The 25,396-nt window shown below is 37.8% G+C and overlaps 1 protein-coding gene across 6 annotated transcripts in view; it reads right to left on the bottom strand.

Annotated features, from left to right (window-relative positions):
- The window catches only part of CPEB3 (cytoplasmic polyadenylation element binding protein 3), a 164,519-nt gene that overhangs the window by 59,394 nt on the left and 79,729 nt on the right, over window positions 1-25,396 (bottom strand). For 3 of the 6 annotated variants that reach the window (XM_032491321.1, XM_032491319.1, XM_032491320.1), the window contains exons 5-7: window positions 20,654-20,677; window positions 8,814-8,981; window positions 7,066-7,155 (exon numbers count right to left, since the gene is read on the bottom strand). In XM_032491321.1, coding sequence (XP_032347212.1) covers window positions 7,066-7,155; window positions 8,814-8,981; window positions 20,654-20,677 — 282 coding nt within the window. Of the gene's footprint in view, window positions 1-7,065; window positions 7,156-8,813; window positions 9,003-20,653; window positions 20,678-25,396 lie in introns of all 6 variants that reach the window. The other 3 variants (XM_032491322.1, XM_032491324.1, XM_032491323.1) reach the window with 2 other exon arrangements.

Here is a 25,396-nt window from a genome sequence, read left to right as displayed (position 1 = left end):
ATCTGGACACTGAAAGTATTCTATGTGCACTATCTCATTTAATCCTCATAAAAACCCAGAAGTGGTATTATTGTTTTCATTATGTAGATTAAAAAAAAGAGAAAAGAGGTTTAAAAAGACTCATAATCAGCCCAAAGATATAGCAATGGAAGTGACAGAGCAAGAATCCAACCCAGACAGCTTACTCCAAAGCCTGCATTTTTTTTTTCTTAATTGAAGTATAATTGATTTACAATGTTGTGCCAGTTTCAGGTGTACACAAAGTGATTCAGTTATACATATACCATATGTAAATCTATTCTCTTCCAGGTTCTTTTCCATTACAGATTATTACAAGATATTGAACATAGTTCCCTGTGCTGTATATAGTAGGTCCTTGTTGGTTATCTATTTTATATCTGTTAATTCCACAACTCCTAATTTATCCCCTCCCCTTTCCATTTTGGTAACCATAAATTTGTTTTCTATGTCTGTAAACCTATTTCTGTTTTTAAATAAGTTCATTTGTATCATTTTTTTTTGATTCCATATATAAGCATTACTATATTGTATTTGTCTGACTTACTTGCTAAGTCATATGATATTTGTCTGACTACTCTCTCTGACTTACTTCACTTAGTGTGGTAATCTCTAGGCCCATCCATGTTGCTGCAAATGGCATTTCATTCCTGTGTATGCTGAGCCTGTACTCCTGACTTAGGGGATATTTATTTCTCAGGAAGGTCCACAACAGCTAGCAGGCACCGCCCTTCCCTGCTCTAAGGGATTTCCCTCTCGTTTTCTGAGAAATCCCCTCTCTTCGTGGAAGTGCCCATGGGGAAGCTGGGCTGTGAAGAGAAACCATACACAACACTCTGGAGTCTTACAAAAAGAAAGCAACCAACACACACACACACACACACACACACACACACACGAATAAATAAGACGTATAAAAGAGGCTAAAGGACTGCTTGGGAGAGTGGGGCTGGTAGCTCTGCCCTACTTCTCCCAGCCAGGATTATCCACAGCTAAATGGCACGGGAGTGCCTGCCAGCCAAGAAGCAGCCTGGGCTTCAGAGAGAGGACAGGGTGAGTGGGACCCCTCCCTGGAGCTCAGGGGGTAAGGCACAAAGGAATTAATTAATTAATTAATTTTAAAACCCGTAAGGGCTTGGGCTGGGGCTTAGGGCCCCTGGGGCCTCTTTCCCTTAAAAGAATAGATTCAGTGACAGGCAGAAAGAATAACAGGGAAAACACAAAATCCAAAGCCACCTGGCCTCCAGAGAGCCCTACTGGGCCTCAGTCCTCGGCCTGGCAGTGAGGCTACCACATAACCCCGCCTTAATTAAAGCCTGCCTTGAAGGCACCTACCTCCAGGCCATCCTTATTGCCTAACGACAACAGAGTGGTGCCATATTTAATAAATGTGGGGTGCTGAGGTCAGCCTTTTTGGGCTAAAATCCCAGTCCTATCATTTAACACAGGACTATGGATGAATTACTCTCCTCTAAGCCTGTTTCTTACTCTTTAAGATGGGAATAATAAGGGTGCCTACCTTGTGGAGTTGGGAAGATTAAATTAGATTAAGTGTAGAAAATGGTAACCCACTGCCCAGTTCACAATGAGCCCTGAGTAAATGTTAGCCGTCCCAATTATCATTATTCTAGCCTCCTGCAATTTCTGCCTCTTCTTTTCCTGTTCAGCTTTTGAGACCAAGGTCTTGCACAACCCACAGTAATCTATTCTTCCTCTGGATGCAGAGAATAGTTTTTACTCACTTGTCATTAACTGTAAGTTCATCTGTATTTCAATAAAAATAACATCACTCGTAAAACCTCCTGTATGCTGGGGCTATTTTAAGCACTCCACATGGATGTACTCATTTTAACCTTCATCACAACCTTATAAAGTAGGTACTCTTATTATCCCTCTTTCGCAGGTGATGAAACTAAGGAAAAGTAAGGTTCAATAGCATGCCTAAGGTCAGACAACTAATACGCAGGGTAGCTCAGCAAGTCTGTTCCAGAATCCATGCTCTTTACCATTACTTAATGTTTCTCATCTGTATTTTCATGTCTTCTCTGGAAAACTGCAGCCTTCTCAAAAACAAGAATGATGTCTTCTCTAGATCCCCCACAAGGCCAAACAGTAGACTCTTCCACGGACTGATGTGCAACAAATATTAGATGGACTGATGTCCCCAGTGCTGCATGACCATTTGCACCAGGACCTGGGCCCTCTGTTTGCATTTATTCTGTTCTCTCACCATCCCTTTGCAATAACTATCTTCAAATTACCTGCACACAAGCTGCTATGTACATAATGCTGTTAGTAAGTATTTTGTATGAAAACAGGATTCAGTTCATGCACTAACATTTGGGAGATCCTCTCTTTCCAGGACTCACAATTTCAACTCTACTATTTCAGAACTAAACAGCATGAGAATGCAATCTCAGGAAACTTTTCCTCAATATTTTGATTAGAACTGGATTTCTTTTCATCATCAAGAACCAAATATAGAAAACACAAAACAAGATTTTGCTTCAATCTTTATCAACAGCTATTTGAAAGTATTTTAAACTGCTATTTCTACTTGACCCAACTTCATTCTCCCTCCACCTCAAAGACAAACACCATACAAATGCCTTTACATCTGTCTCTGGGGGACTAAAGCAATTCAAGGAAGGGAAAAAAAAATACTTCTTCAAGGCTTTCTTTTGCATCATTTTCTTCTCCCTCAAAACTTTCCAACCACACTTCCTTCATTTCTTCAAAGGTACTGAAGCCCCTTTCACACTCACTATTTCCCATATGGTACTCCTCTGCTTGGAACTTCCTTCCCTACACTTTCTAGCTAACTCAATTTTCAGGTTTGCTGTTTTCTCAGAGAAGCTCTCTCCATATCCCCAATCCAAATCTATGTCCCTTTTTTTAAGTCACCACACTCTCCATTTCTCCCTTAGAGAACTACTAGTCTGTAATTAATTGTGTTATTCTGTGACTGTTTGACTATTTTCTTATCTCCACCATGGGACTGTAAGTTCATGAGGTCCGAGAATACATCCTGTAGAGATGCAGTCTGACTGCCATGCTTTCTGATGCCTTCCAGGTTCTCAGTGGTGCCCTGAAGGACACCAAGCAACCACCTGCTGTGGCCCACAGACAAATTGATCCAGAGGGCTCTGCATCCACAAATAGTTGATCAAAGGCCTCAGTGGCCTCGTGCTGGAGAAACTCACTCTCCATCACCTCCTACTACTGGCCCAACAACACCTAAGGGGACAGCTCAGGTGCTTGGCCACTGTTTCTCTACATGGATACTAAGCTCTCCATAGTCCACTAAAATGGTCATAATTTTACAAACCCTACTCCACATCTGTACAGGTAAACCTGCTGGATAAATGAATGATTCTGTTTATTTCATTAGGTACACACTTTCTGAGAAAAAGGCCGAAAGATTTAACAGTGGATATTTCATGTTTTCCTCTCTACTTACACATAAGACTAAAATGGGCAGCCAAAGAAACTGCACCTTATAGCCAAGCTGAGGTGACCTAAGAAAAGTATCACTGGCAAGAAGGGCATCACCAAGAAGGCACTGACCTAAATTAAAACCTAAGGAATTTAAGGAAAAGTAGAAACAGCATGAGGGGGCATTATTAAAAGGCACAGAACAGTTTGAGGTGAACTACTTAGATGTTCCCAATGTTCAAAGCAATGGGCATGGATTCTCAAAGTTACTTCAGTCTTGGAATAACACCAACATTTCTTTAGGTTCTCCCAAAATAGGTCAATCAGACTTTGGCTGAGAGCAAAACACAACAGGAGCCAACAGTATAATTATTTCTCCTCCTTGACCCCAAAATCACCAGAAAGGCAATCTGCTCTCTGAGGATGCAAGCTTGAGGACCAGAATCAGAAGATCCAGATTCTCCTCTTGGCCTGGCTCTCACTAGTCCATCTCAACACTCAACCTCAGCTATAAAATAAGGGCCCCAGCTCTAATGCTGTACATTGTTACGCCATTACACAGGCGTGGGACCCACACCACAGAGTTCACAGAGCTGCTCGACTCCGTGCTGCTCATACCAACCCGAATGCTCTCTCGTCATCTCTCAGTAACAAATTCAAGTAAGATATTGTAAACATGGCATGTACACAGAAAAGGCAGGCAAGAATAATGTGGGTCCAGAAACCATTAGGCTTAAAGCACGACTAGAGGAGTAAAAATATTTAACTTGGAAAAGAGAAGACTAAAGAGAAACTGATAGTCCGTTAAGTACCAAGAGGTAAATGTCACAATGACTGGCTCTGTTTTACTTTATTGGACACAATTGATCAGTGGGTAAAGACTGCAGGGACGCATTTGACTCAGTAGAAGAAAAAATTTAATAATTGCTTAGGCCCGCAAATATACAGACTTTCTCTGAAATCAACTGCCTCTTTTGTTCTGAATGTCTCAGAAGCTAAATGAGCAATTCTCTGGGCCATTTTAGAACAGGAGTCAATAAATTCTCTGTAAAGGGATTTTAGGGCCACATTTGGTCTCTGTTACCTATTCTCTGTGTGTGTGCTTTTACAACCCTTAAAAATATAAAAACCATCCTTAGCTCCCAGGCCGTACAAACAAAAACAGTCTGCTGACCCCTGTTCTGCTGTCCAATAAATACATGAGTCATTTACGTAATTTAAAATTTTCCAATGTTTACATTTAAAAAGGTAAAAAGAAACAGGTGAAGTTAATTTTAATATATTTTATTTAATCCAATATTTTCCCCAAATTATCATTTTAACATGTAAACAAAATTACTAATGAAATCTTTAACCTTTTTTAAAAACTAAGTCTTTGAAATCTAAATGTAGACAAACAGGAGAGATGACCTTCCAATCAATACTCAATGCTAATGAATGACTGCTGGGACAACTGGCATGCTATCTAGAAAAAATAGCTGGATCCTTTCGAGGCTTTACTTCATTATAAATCCCAGACAGAAATGAGATTTCAATGTAAAAAAAGTAAAATAATAAATTCCGATGGCCAGTAAAAGAAAAACAATGCCAAAAAAGATGTTATTTTAACCATCAGATTGGCGAAGACTGAAATCTCCTGATCCTCAATAAAACTGAGTTTTGTAAATCAAATACCATTGATGGAAACATAAATGTGCATGATCTTTGTTGAGGGCAGCTTGGCAATATGTCTAAACATGTACCTCACTTCTGGAAATTCACCCAAAGAGGCAATTATAAAAAGCAAAAAAGTGCAGGCACAAGGACATTCACTGAAGCATCATCTATGAGAGAAAACAACTGAAAGCAGCTTAAATGTCCATCAACAGGACTGATTAAATAAAATACGGTGATTAAGGATAATGTAGGCTTCTTATAGAAAGATGTTGACATTGCTGGGGGGAAATGCAGGCTATTAAACATCATGTATAGTGTGATCCCATCTACCTAAAATTTAAAATTTCATATAAATGCATATATTCATAAAGAGATATAAGAAGGATGTTTAATGAAATATATACTGTGATTACCTCTGATAGAGGCAGATTTGGGATAATATTCTTTGGACATGACCATAAATGCTTATCTTCATTTTTATTTTTTACAATGATCATCTGACATCTTTTATCCCAGAATCATTTTTGTAACCTTCTCAGAATGATTTTTTTTTCAACTGTAACTGTTAGAAATACCTTTCATACATGTCATTTTACAGAGTATGTTACATGTACCACAGTGTGGTGAGTACGTTCTTTCACTGAAGTAACACTGCCTTCGTTCACATGTGCAACCAGTATTCACAGAAGCATCCTTCTATACATGTGACTTCACAGAGTATGTGACATGCAGCACAGTGTGGTGAACTCATTCATTCACTGAAATACCACTACTCTGATTCAACAAACCATCAGCACTCTTTAAAACATGTTTTAAACATATGTTTCTTTAAACAGTGTCATACATGTACCACAAGGTGGTGAATATATTCCTTCACTGAAATAATCAGCATGAAGATTTTTATCTTTTTTGCTTACTATAAAACTTAATTTTAATTTTGCAAATTATTGGAGAGGATTAGCAGAAAAATGTTAAAAGCAAACAAACAGCCTTTATTTAGTGAGTAAACCATTTTCATAGGCTATAGAGAGAGTAGGGAGAAGTAGAAGTAACAAAGAAACCTAATAAACCAGACATAAAAGGAAGCCTTTTGCGGTTTCCTAGGTTGAGCTATAATTTGATCCCTATACAAGGCACAGGAAGGACAAGTATTTTGACTCCCCCGTCTTGTGGCATTGCTACACGCTAATACATACCAAAAATACAATTCCTTAGAGATGAAAGACATCCTTGAAACGTACAGAACATAACACAAGAAGAAAACTTTCTCTTGAGCTCAAAACACTCTTCAATATAAACCCAGGAACATACCCAAAATTACTACTATCAGAAAAGTCCCCCAGATTCCACAGAAATGATAAACTATAAGCAAAGTGATATATTTTCATGCCCTCATAAATTATCAAAAGAGCCTACCCAAAATAAAGGAAGCAAGGTCATGTGAAGAGTCCATTGCTAGTTTGCCCTCTACCTCTCAACAGGCTAAGTCACTTAAGATACAGACATGGATAAAGGTAATTTCATATAATGTCATTCTTCAGCCACTTGCTTTTCCAAGTCTGGGATTTATAAGATCTATAAAACCACAGGGAGGGCTATGGGATACAAATAAAATTTGACTCAAAATAATCTTCTTCTCCATTGCTGACATTCCTCAAAACCCTAGGTCTTCTCTCTCAATTAGTGGAAAGTTAGCACCAGGCTCATTGACAACAGATGCACAGGAGCTTACTATCAAAAAAATAGATGCCATGAAACAATCAGCATGCTCCTGGGAGAACAGTCTCCAAGTAGAAACAGTCAAACACAAAAAGATGATCAACATAAAAATGTTTTCTTAATTGCGGGGAGGGGGGGAGTCAACAGCTATTTCAAGAGTTAAAAGGCTGCCTTTTGTTTGAACCTTCATGCTAGCTCTCCAACAGGCAGGCAGTGGAGATACTGTAGGTGCATTACCTTTAGGAGGAAAATACGACTTGCTTTCAGCTTTGTGAGGCCAGTCTACGACGAGAGGTCCAAACCTGCGGAAGCTGGCAGTGATCTCATCTACAGAACAAAGAAGGAATCTTAGCAAAAAAGAAAAAAAAATACTGCAAACAGAATATCATAAAACATGTCTTTTTATTTGAAAATGTTTGGAGAGCTATTTTCTAAAGCATTTTTACAGAAGTTCAAACTTACTAAGTGAAATACCATCGTTAAGGGGTTATTCACTGTCAACCATGCAGAATGTTTCTAACTATAATTCATTTCCTTTCACTTCCAATAAGCCTGACATGAAGAATTTGGAAGAAAAAGAATCTGACATTAGCTAAGGTGACCTCTCTGTCAAGTAAGAAGGAGATTCTAAAAATAGGAATGTTCTCAGTTTTTAGGAAAAAAAGGCAAAAGAACATCAAGTGTTTAAGATATACTTGCACTTGCATGAAATAATCTCTAAAATCACTAATCTTGGGTTATTATTATTAATTTAAGAGTGTTTTAGAAATAGGTACTACTTTTTTGGTGAGGAGTAGAGACAGTAAGTAGGTAATTCTACTTAGGGGTAAGAAAAAGTTAAAAGTCAAAGTTCTCTTTCTCTCATACATTCCTAATACACAACCTGTAAGGAAAATGTTTCAAAAATTATAGCTTAACCCATTTATCTTTTCCTTCTGACTTTGACTTAAAGCAGAAGGTTATAACTAAGCTCCTAATCAGGCCTAAATTGCCACTCTCTCAGCCTTGATCAAACATTTTGTCTTAAAGAAAAAAAAATCTACAGATGAAATTAACACCAGTACGACAACAGTTTGGAGGGAAATGAGTCTCCAGCTGCGTACAACTTTAAAGCAGTAAGTCTAAGATAAACCTATTTTAGAGACTATTCTCCCATCATGGAAAAAAAGAAAATCACGACAAATTAGACAAACATCATAGCTAGAATAATGCTGGCAAAACAATTCTGTTTTGACAATGTTTTTATAGTAGATCTAAAGTCTATGAGAACTCCAGTTGTTTTTTTCCCTTGAGTTAACTTTGTCACAATTTTATTTCATTCATCCATTCAACAAATATTTATTGACAATCTACTACATACTGATTGGCTTTAGGCATAAGTGGAACTCACTTTTGGATTGGTAGTATCTCAAAAACATTACTAAGAAATGTTCTAATTAGTCTTCATTCTTTTAAAGGCAAGAGGGAGTTTTTCATTAACAGGGATCTACATTAAAGTATGAGATGCTAATGGTGTGATGGATATGAGCAAAAGCTCTGGAATCCAAGTGAATTTGATTCCAGCTGCACCATTAGCTACATAACCCTGGATAAACTGCTTCTTTCTGATCCTCAATTTCCTCATCTACAAAATGGAGCTGGTAGGAGACGCCTTATAGGACAGCCATGGAGATCAAATGGCATAATGCAACATAAAGCATTTAGCACACTGATGCGCTTATAGTAAGAGTTCCATAAATATTAGCTCTCATTATTAAATGTATCCCCAAATTAGTAACTAGGAAATGGGAAGCTGTTGGGAGACTGCTGTATATGAACAGCAGACCTGAGGTGCACCATCTATCACTCCCCCCATCTATCGAACATTCTCATCTCTGGACACTGAGATATGAATGTCCTAAAGCCACCTTGGAGAGGAGAGGCAGGGTCAGCTCACACAGATGACAGATCTGGCCTTTATAAAGTCGTTAGTGAATGCATAGTACCTTCATCGATGTCAGGAGGAAGGCCTCCAACAAACACCTTTCTAGAGTAGCGTTCTACTCGCTCTCCATTCTGACAGCGAGTGGGAGAACTTAAGCCAGATGACAAGGACTGATCGCCGTGACTGTCATCCAGGAAGGCATCTTCAAAGGGAAAGAGAGAAGACCGACCTGAAACAAATGTGGGAGTTTCTACGGTTAAAATTATTTTCCTGGAAAACACATGCTTTATTAGGAGCCAAAGCACAGAGTGAAGCATTCCAAAAAATATATCCTGAGCTGTGACTTTTTCAAGAGAATAAGTGACTGCAGATTACCAGGTCTGGACAAGTTTATACCACCATTTTTGTGTAAAGGTAGGTATACCACAGAAATGACAGGACTGGCATTAAGGAAGAAGCAACAAAAATTGCATCTGTTTTCGCTGCTAAAAAAAAAAAAAATCACTACATTTTACTCATACAGTCCCTATCACTGCTATGAAGAGTATTCAGTGGTTATTGTTCCTTTCCCCGGGCATTTCTTAAAATAAATACAAAAGTAACCTCTATTCACAGATTTTGATTGCTCTTTATGGTGACCTCGGAGGTTCAGTTCTAAAGATTGGACCTGAGAGCCGAGGGAATATTAAACTAATGACAGAGGTTGAAAACTCCTCTGACAGCCGGACTAAAAATGATAAAGTTTTCCCTGCCATTCCCAGCTACTCCAATTTGGAAATAAACATGTGCAGTAATAAAGGGTGGGGCAAGTAAATGAAAACACATGCATTAAGATGTAGGAGTATAGATGTGGATGTGGTTATGACATCTTTATTCACCTAACCTGTATTTCGTATCACTCAAGTTATTTTCATTGTTAACTCTAGAGCCAAACAAAGTTTGCAGAGCAAAGGCACCTACCCCCTCCACATGACTATAAGGAAGATGCCAGCAGTTAGAATCTGTTAATAAATCTAACACAGTAATGCCATCCAGCATTACAAAATAAAATCTAAGTTTAAAAAAAATATATATTTCCTGGGTAAGTCAGTTAGTTCCTAGTAAAACTTTCTGCTAGGTTCCACTCTAAAAATGAGCTATCTTGAGTGCTCTAATTTTTGAAAAAAAGAAAAATTTCCCTCTAAAATGAATTCATACACTCTTCAAAATAAAGGACAGTCTTCCCCATTTAGTCTATGCTGTCTATATTTCCCTGAGACCTAGGTTCTGCATCACTACAGTCAACTCTCTAAAACAGAATATAAATAGCCTTAGAAAAATACAGACCATTTATTTCTTTTATAAAAAAAATAGTTACTAATATAACTCTATTTATTTTATGAACAACCCAGGTGGTATAAGAAAGGCACTGTTTTGACGTTGAGAGTTAATAAATAAAAGGACCAAAGAATTTTTTGTTCAGCTCTTCCCAGCTTAGCTACAAAGAAACAGAACAAAATTTGTCACCTCGTGTCACCTAGCTTTTTGAGCCTGGCAAGGACAAATAATAGACAGTAAATTCTCATCCCTTGATGTCTCTTTTGTTCATTGCGGGTAAACGAACTAGGTTTGCAGCAACTGCAGGCAAAGTGAGCTTCCCAAAGACACCCAGTAATGTTCCCCCACGGCTGTCAGGTTTGCTTTTCATGTAGTCCACACTCAGTGAATTACATGCTTACTCTGACAGGCACACACCCCCATCAGCATTTCCCACATTATGTTCCTATCCCCACCCCTTACCCTCAACACTAGTAACATGAGATGCTCAGAAAACAAGAGCTGGTGGAGGACGGTGTCAAGAGAACCTAATAATATTGGAAAACACTGCACATCTTATGCCCGTCTCAGAAATTCACAATCCATATTAGAATACCCAGACTGGGAAAAATTCTGCAGTAAAATAGCTTCATCTTGCATTACCTGGATTTAAGATAAAGGGAACTTCAGCATACATACATAACTCAGTGGAAAACACTTGAAGAAATATTTATCCACATTCCAGGAACAGCAAACAAGTAAGATAGTTATTTGGAAGTCCCTGCCAATGAAGTCAAGTCTCGTGAGAGAGATAAGCAAGTATATAACTAAAATAGAGAGAGAAGTACGCAGAGAAGACTTTACCTAATGACACAAGAACACAATTTACTGTTCTTTGGGAAATGGGCAGGGGACCCTCAGAGGGATTTCAGAGGAGGGCAATTCTGAGCGGACTCTTGTGGGAGTGGGAGTTTCTAAGGTGAAGAAGAAAGGACTTTCAAAACAGCTCTTGACCTTTCCCTCCAAACCTGCTCCTCTGGCATTCCCTGCAATCTCAGTCAAAAGTGACTATTACCCATGCTCAATTCAATCTAGGAATCTAGGAGTCATCCTTGACGTCCCTTTCTTTCACACTCCATATCTAACCCATCTCTCACTAAGTCCTACCAACACAAGCCACAAAAATAATTCTTCAGTCCATTTGGTTCTCTCCATCTCCAGTCCTAACATCTTGGTCCAGGTCACCATCATCCCTGCCCTGACTAACAGTGTAATGAGTCTACACCACAGCCTGTTTAGCTGACTGATTTCGATCTTGTGCCCCACAATGCTTTCTGCACCAAACAGATAGTCACCATTTCCAAATATTAATCTGAATGTGTAACCACACTCTTCACCCCTATCCTTAAATCCCTTCTCCCCCTTTTTGGATAAAGTACAAAAACTGTAAACTGTAAGGCCTCTGCCTTCCTCTCCTACGTCATAGTTTCCGCCTGTCCCTCTGGTTCACTAAGCCCTCGATCACACAGACCTCCTTAGAAATTCCTCATTATTCCTCCCGGCCTCAGGCCCTAAGGACAAGATGTCCCCCGACCCAAAACAAACACCTTCCTCTCCACTCCTCCGTTGCATAGTTCATTCCTGTTCATTCTTCAGGTCTAAGCTGAAAAGTCATTGAAACTCAGGTGGAACTTTCCTGACCTTCTAGATTAGATTAGATGCCCTTTCCTATCCACTCACAGCACGTTCTCAAACATTTTTTCCGTTACCATTATGCTATCATGTGTGTATGTATTTGGTATCTTGTTCCCCAACTCCATTAAACTGTAAGCGCTATTAGGACAGGGACCGATTTAATCTCATTCACCTCTGTATCTTCAGGTCCTAATAAGAGCATATATAAGGTATTCAGTAAGTGTTAAAAGTGATGCAGCAGCGAAAAAAAAAAAAAAAGGAACACAGTAAGTGCAAATATATGATGGAACACAGTATACAGGTGTGAGGATGGCAAGAGATGGGACCATGTTCCTAGAAAATTGAGACCTTCTCTCTTGCTTCTATTTGTTCAAGCATTAGATTTTGTACTCTATATTACAAAAGCAACAGGAAATCTCCCCATTTTCCAAATTTAATATTTCATTCTAATACTAGCTTTAAAAAAAAAAAAAAAAACTACACTCACTCCGTGGAGACTCTGATACATCCATCTAATCCATCTTCCATCCCGTCAGAATGATGTCTCTAAGATGCCTCTGACCACGTTATTCCCACTACCCCAAATCTTACATCACCTCCACCAGTAATTTGCACCCAGGGAGAGAAGGGTGGGTGGGGTGAGAGTCTGAAGAAATCTGTGATTGTCCAGATAAGAGATGAGGAAGTCTCAAACCAGAGCAGTGAAGGAGAAGCAGCTGATGTTCAAGACATTCTGGAACAAAGAGAACTTTTCTTTCTGCATGGCCAACATAACCACAGCTTCCCCAGAGTATTTTGGCAAAGAAAATAAAAGCAAGAGTTAATTGTAAAAATTTGAACTGTTTTAAAAATCGCTTATGGGTACTTGAGAAAGTTTCCAAGGTTTAAAACCAAGCCTCTGTCTTATTATTACTATATAGAGTGCCATAGACTCTAGTAATAAACTTGCCCCTGCAAATGAAACTGCTAAGAATTCACACACATGATGTATCTCTCTAACTGTAGGTAAGAACTAAGGATATAGGTCTCAGAGCTCAGTCCCCAGATCTACTTAATCTGAATTATGAAGGTCAAACTTGAAAATCAGCACTTTTAACAAATTTCCCCAGTGATTCCTAAGCTCAAATTTAAGAACCACCGAAATGCAGATTATCTGTCCACAGAAGACAGGCACTAAGAGAGACACTGTGTGAAGTATATGGGAGCCTTGGGAAACATCCAAGGTCAAACATGTTAAGAAAAGTAGATCCTCAGAAATAGAACATAAAAAATCTATAATCTAGTCAACCTTACTGTAACATAACTGCCTGAAGTGCTGATGGAACAAAGAGTTAGTCTGCAGGAAGTATTAAAAAGATAGAAGAGTTGGGGGAGGGTATAGCTCAGTGGTAGAGGGACTGCCTAGCATGCCCAAGGTCCTGGGTTCAATCCCCAGTACCTCCTCTAAAAATAAATAAATAAATGAACCTAATTACCTCCCCCTTCAAAAAAAAAAATAAATTAAAAAAAATAATAATAATGGAAAATAAAAGACAAAAGAGTAGATTAAGAAACCGTAGTGTTTGCCTAGTACAAACCAACAGGAGATAGGTGGGTTTTATCATACTGGTGGGAATACTCTTCTGTGGGACAAAAGGGCTCATTTGATGTTTCCAGAGCCTGAAAACCATAAATTTCTCTATGCTCTGATTATAAATCCTGAAAGACTGTTCTATTAATTAATTTAGTGCCTTTCTACTGTGAAGAGGTGGCTCTTGAACTAGTAGACAAATACTCAGCCACTGAAATTGTATTTCTATTACATCCATCCCCATGATAAGTTAAAACACTGGTATTCTGATTTGTCCAGTGATCCTCGAGAGGTGGGTATTCGTGCATTCATTTGGTTGGCATAAATCATCCCTCTACGGCAAATAGTCCCTGGGAAGACTGGTAAATAAAATTTTAGTTCCTGGATGTGTGTTACTAGGAACTGAAACTTAAGAGGCTGTACCCAAATTGTGTCCCATGAGAGGCCCTGCTACTAACTTGCATCTCTCTGACATACTTCTTTTCTTTAAAGCATTCCCCAAGACTGAAATGTTGTCAGTAAGTCACGTTCCTTACCAAAAATTATATTCTTACGTACCTAGCATATGAATCTGTTTTAGAATCTCGTGATACTTCCACATAAAATATTCATATGCAATATTTCAACAGAAGCAGGAGAAATGCTTCTCGGCAGCTGCACTTCGGCCATCTGGCTTTCTCTTCCAACAATGGTCTGGTTTTCTCATCTCTATTTTCAATTAATAACCAGAATGTAGTTTTTGATCCAGTAATTGGACAAACACTCTCTGATGGAGAGATGATTTAAAACTAAAGGAGCCTGGTAAGACAACTGCCAAATAAGAAACCTGCTAAGTACTAGAGCATGGAAGCGTTATCCAAAAGAACTCTTGCCCAGCACCCTCCCTTTCCTGCAGCTTATGATAGGAAAACAAAAGCCCACTGGCCATGCTGGGCTGCCAAAACTGCTCGGACCTCACCTCTGAGCTCCCAAGTCTCTGCTATCAATCCAGGGCCCACGCTCCAGGGCCCTGTCCCAATACTTTCATTCAAAGCCTGACCCTTTTCATCGTAGTTTTTCATCAACTAGCTCAGACATAAGTCACTTTAAAGATTTAAAAATAAAAAAAAATTCTTTTAAAAAGATTATGAGGCATGACTTCCATTAGAAAAAAAAAAATGCCTGGAAGTCAAGATAGTCAGGTTCCAGCCTAGGCTTTACTCTGTGATCTTGCACAAGACATTTCACTTACCTGAGTCTCATTTACATAATGAGAGATTTGAACTAGGTGAATGGTTTTCAAATTTCTGGGGGCAGCCAGTGGCATTCCTTTTACTACACAAAAATCTTACCTAAAACCCTAATATACAAACAGATAAAAATACATCTTACTTGGTAATACAATGTCAGTATCTCTTAGGCATCACAAACTGAATGTGTTTAAAAATGAACTTTTTCTTTTCTTTTTCCTTTTAATTAATTTAGTTAGTTATTGAAGCAAAGTTGATTTACAATGTTGTGTTAGTTTCTAAATGTACTCTTGACATCTACTTTAAATCTATTCTCTCCCATTCCCATTTCAATACATGGCATCATAATTCACCCAATTGCTCAGGCTAGAACCCGAACATCATTTTTGAATCTTCCTTATTTGCTCTCCCCATTCAGTACTTCAATCTAATGCCGTTAAGGAGGGCCGATTCTACCCCCAGAATATACCTTCCATTTATCCACTTCTTTCCAACTCCATTGCCATCACCCTATCCTAAAACCCCGTCATCGCTTGCCTAGACTACTACCCTCATTCTGAACTAGACAACCCACTCCTCTCACTCCACTCCAAACAACTGCCAGAGTGCTCTTGTAAAAACATAAATCCGATCACTTGACCCTGCTTTAAAACATTCATAGCTTTCTTCTTGTACTTGGACCAAGTTCAAACACCTTACCAGGAGCTAAAGCCCAGCAAGATCAGATTTCCTTCCTTCCTCCAACCTCATCTTAATACACCCTCCTTTCTCTCCCACCAGACTCAGCCATTCTGGGCTCCATGTACTTCCTCAAACACACAAAGCCCTTTCTTGCCTCAAGCACCGCCCTCCCACCCCCAACTGCCCCCTTTTAATACGTCTTTATTAAGATGTAATTCACATATTATACAATTCATCCTTTTAACCCATTAGCAGTCATTCCCCATTTTCCTTGAACCGTCTCTCATCCCTGGGCAACCATTAGTCTACTTTCTGTCTCAACAGATTTGCCTATTCTGGACATTTCATAAAAATGGAATCATTCAATATGTGATCGTTTGTAATTGTCTTCTTTCACTTAGCGTAATGTGAATTTCAAGGTTTATCAGTGTTGCAGTATTTATCAGTACTATGCTTCAAGCCTCTTAAAATAGCTGTCTTACGATGTCTGGAATTTCCTTTAAAATAGTCTAAGGGAAAAAAGTGGGGGATTATATGAAACAAGATCAGCAAAAATGTTGAAGTTAAGTGATGGGTATATAGTTCATTAAATTATTCTATTTTAGTGTATATTTGGAAACTTCCATAATAAAAAATTTATTTAAAGATAGCTGCCTTTCCATCCTTTGGATTTCAGTTTAAATAACATCTCTTCAGAGAATACTATCTTACCTCAGAGGGAACCTCCCATTTTTCCTGCCTAGTTCTTATCACAACTTTTGAGTATAAAAATGTTCTGTCTTATAGACTTACTGTCTTTCTTTCCCACTAGAGTGAACATTCAGCAGGGAGACTAGATCTAGAGTCTAGCATGGCATCTGATCCACAGTAAACACACAAACAACTTACTAAATAAAATTAGGGTGGACAGCCCAGAACCCCTCCTTCATTATTAGTTTAGGCTCCTCCCAGACCAACTTCCTACAAAAGTGAAAATCTAGTGGTCTCATTTCCCTCACCACCACTTGTGCTCAAATTTTCCTACCACTATAAGCAGTAACATTTCAGGTATTATAACCATGAAAATTCAGAAATGTCTTCAGCTGTCTATGTGTCACTCCAGGACCGCCCATTCCTTTAGACAAGAAAGCTCCCATAACCGGGTTAGAATTAGCAGGATGGTATGTTTGTATCACAGTCTCACTGACACAGCAGATCTCTTCTCCTTTGAGCAGGCTTTTGGCGGTAAGACCCAATTCCTACGCAAGTTTGTTTTATTAGATTCTTAGAGCCTTTGTTATTGACTAAATCATCCATTAATGTCAATAGATTTGTAAGGAATAAATATACACAGAAGTACATTTTACAACAGTAACACCAATCCAGTAGTAACTCCAATCATTCTTTGCATTTGCTCATTTACATTATTTTAAAATATCTTTTATATTTTCTTGCTGCCCTTTAACTAAGAAATTCTGTTAAACACCAAGAGCGCTGGCATAGCCAACATCTCTACTTACAGACAAAAGTCTCCCAGAAACCATAAAAATTCATGCAGAATAAAAACACAACATATATTCTAATCAAGTGTGCTGCTAAATCTGTAAGCAAGATCATGCACGACACAAGCTATCAGGCTAGTTTCTAACAAGGGCTGCAGCTAAGATGCATGTCAAAGCTTCTGGAAGTCAGAAACACTCCAGTAAGAAAATGTTAACATTCTTTGCTGTCATTTTGATTCCACAAGGGAAATCAACATTTGTCTACTGGTACGCACCTCGAAAATAAAAGTGGGTATCACTGGGAAATTGAATTGAATTTTTACATACTTTATATACAATCAATATGCATTTTCAGATCCTATCCTTTCACACCTAATTCTTCTTTCCAACTATTACCATTTCAACCACACTACTGGAAGTGCTTGGTTTGCCAAAGAGTCTACCCTCCAATACTGGATTCCCCGGCTACGCCGTCAACTGATGTGCAAGTTCTCTCCTGTTTTCCTTATTTGTATCAGAAAACTCTCCTTGTAAAGCCTGACATAACTGTGTCAAAAACTATTCATCAGGGCAGCACAGCCCATCTCATTGCCAGCGTCTCCTCTCCAGCTGGCCCCCACTGCATACACTCACGGACACATGCTCCAAGCATCTGGTCATACCAATCTCACCTCGAAGGTTTTTTTTAAGTTGAATCAGATACCTGGAGTGCTTTGCTTCCCACTCCCCTTCCATCATCTAAATAGTTCCTGAAATTCTACCTATTTCAGGAAGCTTTTCCAGGTTTATCAGGAGAGGTGAAAGATTCCACTGGCCTAATTCTTGCTGACAGATCTCAAAATTGTCACAGATAATTCCCTTTGCCCTCTATTCCTAAAATATTTACCAACATGTATGTAATGCATAGATTTTGAGTTACAGCTACACTTTAATCACAGTTAAAGTAACATATATCAACAAGTTCACTTTTTATGCTTTTGGGGGGAAATCTAAATTTTGTCTGGAGGAAAGAAATCAAACTTATAACTCCTGATCACACAAATAACTGAGTATGGGGAAATCTGCCAGGTTATCAAATGTATACTATGTGATGCTGGCCCAGATGAGTATATTTCAGGGAATGAGACTGGATATGAGGTACACCTGCCCATCCCATATGACTAAGTCACTATACTTTATGAAGATGGCTTTTCTTTTTCAGCTTGGGAAGAAAAGACTAAAAGCATGAAACAAAAATTTTCTGCCTAGTCTTTTCTCATTACAGAAAATCAACTCTCAAGTCTTTCAGTGCTCTCTCTCCCCTTCTCTGCCCCATACTTACTCTCTCTCTTTTGTCATTATTTTCTTCATTTACAACTATCAAACCACAAACTTATAGAGAGCAGTGACCAAGTCATTCTAGGGAGTGTTTAGCTTAGCTCTTGATGCAAAAATGATCATGGTTTCTGAAAAAACGATTAAGTCAAACCTTACAAATAGATATGGGGAAGGCAACACAGAAGCAGGAAGAGTAATTATTTTTGCAGGAGTTCAGAAACTACAGGTGGTCTTATGTTCTTGCATTTAACATACTATGATTTTAAAATATAAGATAATTTAAAAAAAAAAAACCATAATACCAAACTCTGGTCTGCACAGATCTGGGATTTTACTTCAAAAACAATTCTCAACAATAAGCACTTAATAAGTGGTAGCTCTATGTAGGTCACAGTCATAGGCACAAGAGACAATTGTCCTTGTTGAAGAATCAGGGCATACAGAGAAGGCAGGAAGAATGTGAGGGAACAGAAGCAGAGGGAAACACTGCCTGTGAGGCCACTGGGCAAGGCTTCCTGGGAGCGGGTAAGACTTGAATTAGGTGTGGATGCATGAACTAAGGACAGGTTTTAGGTAAGTAAATGAGAGGAAAGGTGGACAGCACTTGCAATGGCTCGACAGTGGGAAAGCACAGGGATTGGTCAGGGGAAGGTGAGGTGGGAAAAAAATGCAGATGATGAGGTGGGTGAAACAGGGAGAAGCCAGATGATGGGGCATTCTGAATGGAGAAAGAGGGTGAGATGGACAAAGTGGTGTTTCAGAAAGATGAAATAAAAGAAATGGAAAGAGAGGGTCAAGGCCCGAGAAACCAGAGGGGAAATAAGAAACCAGACAAGATCTGGTAACTGATCAGTGTCTAAGAAGAGAATAACCCCTGCTCTCTACCCTCCAGATGGTGGCCTTCCCTATTCCTTCCTGAGAGTGATCCATTTTCTAGCAACATGAAAAAAAATGTATCTTACAAAATAATTTCTAGTAATATTATTTTCTACACTTGAAAATTTAAAATTGTAAGGTTAAAAATGTTTGATGGCATTTACTTCCATGGTTAAAAAATAATCAACTTTACCATATTTCTGTTCACCATAAAGTGAAAACAAAACTGACTGTATGCAAAAACAAAAACAAACAAACAAACAAAAACAAAGCGTAAATAAAGGACAGAAATAGACTCACAGACAGAGAATACAGACTTGTGGTTACCAGGGGGGTGGAGGGTGGGAAGGGATAGACTGGGATTTCAAAATTGTAGAATAGACTACACTGTATAGCACAGGGAAATATACACAAAATGTTATGATAACTCACAGAGAAAAAAATGTGACAATGAGTGTGTATATGTCCATGAATAACTGAAAAATTGTGCTGAACACTGGAATTTGACACAACATTGTAAAATTATTATAAATCAATAAAAAATGTTAAAAAAAAAAAAACTGTATGATTCCACCATGAAGGAAGGTTTCAATGGTAAAGCAAATACATAGGTTTTACCAGTATTCACCCATTCAACGAATATTTACTGTGGAATAAATAATAAAATACTATGAATATAATATTATTATCCTGTCTTCAGTACTCAACTACAAAGTCAGAGACAGCCTGATGAACAATAAACGTTACCCAGTAAGCAGCCAAAAGACAAAGGTTTTGGACTTGGCTCTGACTTTAACTTGAGATCACATGGCAAGAAAATGACTTCACCTCTCCCAGCTTCTGCAAATGAGCACCACAGCAAATGACATTTGTGGAATGCTTTTAGTTTGCATGGAGAGGTTTTCCTCTCCCATTTTTTAATACTATAATTTCACCAACTAATATTCTTGAAGTTGGACAAGCTTGGTTTTATTACCTCATGATTTACCAGATGACGATACCAGACGTAAGTGATAAAGCTATGATGACAACCTAGGTCTCTGACCCTAAATCTCATACTTTTTCTACTACACTAGACTCACCCTATTTCATGAAATTATGTGAACAAATTACAGATATGAAATGCTTTAGAAAGATTACAGCAATGTACAAATGAAAGCTTGGGTGCGACCAGGAGAGAATGCAAGCTTTACGGGGACTACAATCTGTGCAAGTTGAGGATCCCTCTTTCAGAAAAAGAATACAAAAATAAAGACCTTAGCAGGGACCCATGAAAGTGAGGGCTCCTGAAACTTAAGTTTCATTTAGCTTCAAGGTAAATCTACCTCTGGCTGTAAACACAAAAAAAATTCACCAGTCCACCTACTAAGATCAAGAACTGCCCTCTAAAACCTAGCTTCTTTCTTCTAAGTAGTGTGAAAAGAACACAGTGGAAGACAGGACAAAAAAGAAAAAAAGAAAAAAAAGCTTGGTCTTTATTTTCTCAAGATCATTCACAATAAACCATGTAACAAAAACTTCCAGTTAGAAATAGTCTTTGCTATGTTCTTACTAGGATTAAAAAAAAAAATTACCAACCAACAATGAAAAATAATTATAGTGAACATGATGAGAATTATGTCACTAAAATAATTAAGCTAGAACAACATATCATACAATAAGTATTGCTTTACACACACACACAGGTATAAACACACACACACTCATACTTATTTACAATTTGGCAAGCAAAAGATCTCATTAAAAAAATTTTTACCTCGTCTCCGCCCATAGCTCCTGGCTGCATGTAAACACAGAAGAAAACCATGGGTATTTGTATCAAAGTTGTGAATTTAGAAATAAAAAAAAATATTCACACAAACCTTTTCTAAGTATTCTCAGAATTAATTAATCTGGGGATACCGTTCAACTTCACTACAGACATATTATAAGAAAATCTTTAAGGAGTACAAATTAAATCACAAGCTTAAAGAGAAATTCAACTGGATGTGGCAGCCACTGGAAAAGACACAATGGGTGCTTAAGTTTCACAAGCCGTATAAAGATTAATATGGCGGCCCATTATCTACATCAGATATAGATAAACAGAGTCCTTGAAAATTTTTTGATTTCTAAATCATCATTTGTACTATATATTACCACCAGACATCACTTTAAAGGAAAAAACCATTCACACACATACACACACACACTCACACACACACTTCACAGAGGCCCCTAAAAACTGTACAGACATTTTACAATTAGCTCTTGCTTTACAGAATGTGTTTCCGTAAATTTTTCTATGAAGTTTCTCTTAGTTTCCTCATTTTACTTTCCATACAGTATCACAGATGGGGGGGAAACAGTATCTTTTTCATCTAGAAAGGGAACTGAAAAAGGAGAAAGGGATTAAGGCAATGGGTACACGCCAGGCTAAGCTGAAGAACAGAGAACTTTCAAGATTTTCTTCCCCTTCAAAACTCAAGGCCCACAGAACACACTGTCACAATGTTCAATGGAGCTAGACTGTGGTATCATACATATATTGCTGGGAGTTCTTGTCATCTAAGGTGACCTTCAAAGTGGAAAGTTTTTCAAATTTGAAACCTCGGGCTCTATAAAAATAAATGAAAACTCAAATCCATTTTCTAAAGGATTGAAATGTTATAATATTCACTTAAAATCAAAAAACAAGGATAATTTGGGGTTACATTTGCAGTATAAAGAAGCATTAAAGAAAATTACTTCTCTACTAGGAAGAGAATTCAGACTTTTCAGCTAGAAATTTGAAATACCACTTGGCCAATCTCACCTTCTAGTTCCCACTTTTCTCCAGACATCACACTCTCTCTCACCTATGCACCTTTGACACTAACATTAAAAGGATTTTCCAGTTCAAACCCTACTTACTCTAACTCCTTCCATTACTGTAACTCTCAGTGAAAAACAGCTTTTCATAATTTACATAGCAATTACTGTTTACTTCACTTACAAAGGGAATGCATTCAAAAAAAAAAAAAAAAACAATTAAGGAACTTTCACACTTTTTATTTTTAGAACCTGGAATTCATCTTCCCAAAGAATGTATAATAAATGGTAGTTTCCTAGCCTGGCCCCCCAAAAAGCCTGCTTTACATATGCTAATATGGGTGAATCAATACTAACAGACAACACTTTGAAAAAGAGATTAAATAAGTTTTGGCATCCTACCATTTATTTCTTTGTCCCTTCCTCCATCCCCAATGATGTCATGCTGCCCAACACCCCCTTACTGCAAAACCTCTATTTAGAGAGGAAATAAAACATTCTGTATTTCAAAATTACTCATTTCTTTCCCAAACAACACATTCCCATTCTTTCATTGTATATGATTTCTGGGAGATACTCAAAGAAAAATAATCTGATTACCATACTAAGGCACAAATGACTCATCAGACCTTAACACCCCAAAGGATAAATGAGAATACTGCTCACTCAAGTCTTCAATTGCTAAATATTCAGGTAACACAGAACACAAAGTGGACAGATCCAGAAAGGCTTGGCGTGGGGAGGGGCATCCTGAATTGGAGACGAGGGAAAAGCTGCAAAAGATACATTTGGGAGTTTTAATCAAAGCTTCCTTAAACTCTCACAATTTTTATAGATTCTTCTCTTTTCTCATTTTTAATCCAAGACAGTAAATTGGTTCATGTCAGTCTGGAGACTCTGATAACATGGAGGCAAGATGTCATATGGAATAGGCAGCCAATTTAAAGCAGTGATCTGAGATGATTCAATTTGCTTTCATTCATTATGGAATAATGATGTGCTACCTTGGTCCAAATTTCAATAGTTTTATCTATGATCTCTATGGTGATTATTATTATAGCAGCTAAAACTTACTGAGTACTTACTACATGAGGGGAGTAGTTCAAAAAGCTTTATATGTATTAGTATCATTTAATATACCTCACATCTTTATGACTTAAGTATTCTTATTAGCCTCTTCTTACAAACAAGGAAAATGGGACACAGAATTAAGTATCTTGCCTAAAATCACACAGCTCAGGAAGTGGTAGACTTGGAATATGAATCTAAGCACTCTGGCTCCAGAGTCTACACTTTCAACCACCTTACTATCGTGTTAAATTCCTAGAGGACAAAGTCAATATCTTACACTTCTCCTAATATCTAATGCACCTGGTGGAATGCTCTGTATCAAGCTGATACTCAACAAATACGGCTTGTTAACTGAGTGTGCAATCAAGAGAGGGAGTAATACACGCCATGATGGCCTTCTGAATGTAGGCCACCTCTGTTGGTGATTAAACATTTGCTCATGAGGGCCATTTGCAAATAGACTAATTACAGTCAAACTCTTCCCTAAGGAAGAGGTAATGAAGTGAACATCAAGGAGAGAAATTTAGAAGCATAAAAGTAGTGCTTTCCCCTGAGAACAAATACGACTTTTAAACAAGAAAGAATACTGAGTACGTAAACTTACATGAGGCAACACAAAACGATTCCACATAGAAAAAAAAGGAAGTAATGTGACTAATTCTATGTAATATATCCTATGCTAGTATAGATTTATACTAGATACAAGATGTGATAAACTTTCAAAGTTCTATTTCCTCCAAGAACTTTAATTCTTTATTATCAATCATCATCATCATTACAGATAAAATTCTGTTACTATTTCATTATATATTAAACAATTTTAGGCCCCATAAAAAAACTACACTTACTTTCTAGAAGTCAAGGTAGTGGTTACCCTTGGCTAGGAGTATTAACTGGAAGAAAGCCTGAGGGGGGTTTTGGAGTATTCATAATGTTTTGATCTTTATCTAGGTACTGGTTAATTTGCGTTCAATTTGTGATAATACATCAAGACATATTTATGATCTGTGCATTGTTTGGCATATATATTATACTTTAATGGAAAACAAAATATTATAAATATTTTAGACTGGTTCACTGGGATAAAGGTTGTAAGATTAATGCAGGAAGTCCAAAATGCTAATACTTTTGTAGTCTTTAAATCCTAAACCTGAATAATCTTAAACTGAAAAAAAAAATTCAAGACTTATTTTCAATCTATCAGAACAAATACAAAAGGGTGCACGCACTTTGCAGGGGGATATGCCAGAGCTATTCTAAAAATCAGTGTACAGGACCAACGACTAGCACACTGTGAGCTGCAACCCCGTGCTGACGGTACTGTGCTTTGCTAGGTGCAGGAGGCAGCACTGAAGAGGGATCATCTGTTACTCCTTATGACTTGGCCTGCACTCGGTTTCGAATGGCTGCACTCATACTTGTGATTCCCTGAGGGCAACTTATGATCTGATTTTAAAATCTAAACTAAATCTTCAGCTACATGGATTTATCCAAAGTTGCTGAAGTTTCTGTAAACAAAGTAATATCACATACAGATTCTAACATAGAGGCTCAAAACTGCTCATGCGTGGCTCAGCAGAGAGAGAAGGGAGGGAGAGAGGAGGGGGAGAAAAGGGAGAATGAAGGCAGAGAAGGAAAGAGATCTCTATCTCCACTCTTTCGGATCAAAGTAACACATACCCATTTCAGGAACTTGAGCAGAGCCCCTGGGATGCTGTACTTACGAAAACAAATGAACAAGATACAAAGATCTTGGTACAACATTTTACTAACTGGCTTGGAAATATCTGTTAAGACTGTTAAAGGTCAACTGTAGGAATAAACTGTTAATTACCTTCCTTGCAATAAAATCAGTTTCCTGAAAAACACCTTGTAAAATTATTTTCTGAGTACCATTTTAGTATACAAAATTAAATTCTCTTCGAACATCTAATGGTCCCTTCCAGTTTCCATCTAAGTATCAGTGACGCAAAAAATTCTACACAAGATGGATTAAGATCTTAAAGTTAGTATAAAAAATATGCCTTTTTCCCTAATTAGACTGTAAATTCTCAAAGAGCAGGAGTGATGGAGTTTGTCTCATAAATGCTCTTCCTCTATTTTTGTCTTTAAAATGCCATGTAAGATAGTTTTACCCCAATAATTCTCAAATCTTGCAAATTATAATAAGATCAACTCCTCCAAAACCAACATGAATTTAGTAGGTAAAAAGAATGCTTGAAGGAATGGGATACATTTTCATCTGCTACATTCACATAAAGTATTTGGACATTTTAAAATCTCTTCTCCCTTGGGGGAACGGTGTAGCTCAAGTGGTAGAGTGCATGCTTAGCATGCACAAGGTCGTGGGTTCAATCCCCAGTCCCTTCTCTAAAAAGAAATAAATCTAATTACCTCCCCCTAAAAAGAAATAAAATAGAATCCCTTTTTTCCTACTGTTCTCTCTTTAACTCTTACCATTTTTCTCAGAAAAATCTTTCCATTCTATTTGAAGCCTAAAAAGCAACACTAATAACCGTCAAGTGTAATACTAATGTTACTTACACAGTTTATAAAGAAGAAAAATCATAAAATAAAATAACCTCTGATAATTTACCATGTTCCAGGCGTTATATGCTAAATGCACCTGATGTTGTCT

Source organism: Camelus ferus, chromosome 11, assembly GCF_009834535.1.
Source record: "Camelus ferus isolate YT-003-E chromosome 11, BCGSAC_Cfer_1.0, whole genome shotgun sequence".
Taxonomy (NCBI): Eukaryota; Metazoa; Chordata; class Mammalia; order Artiodactyla; family Camelidae; genus Camelus; species Camelus ferus.
The sequence above is the reverse complement of the archived record's forward strand: the minus strand, read 5'-3'. Positions and strand labels throughout refer to the sequence as shown.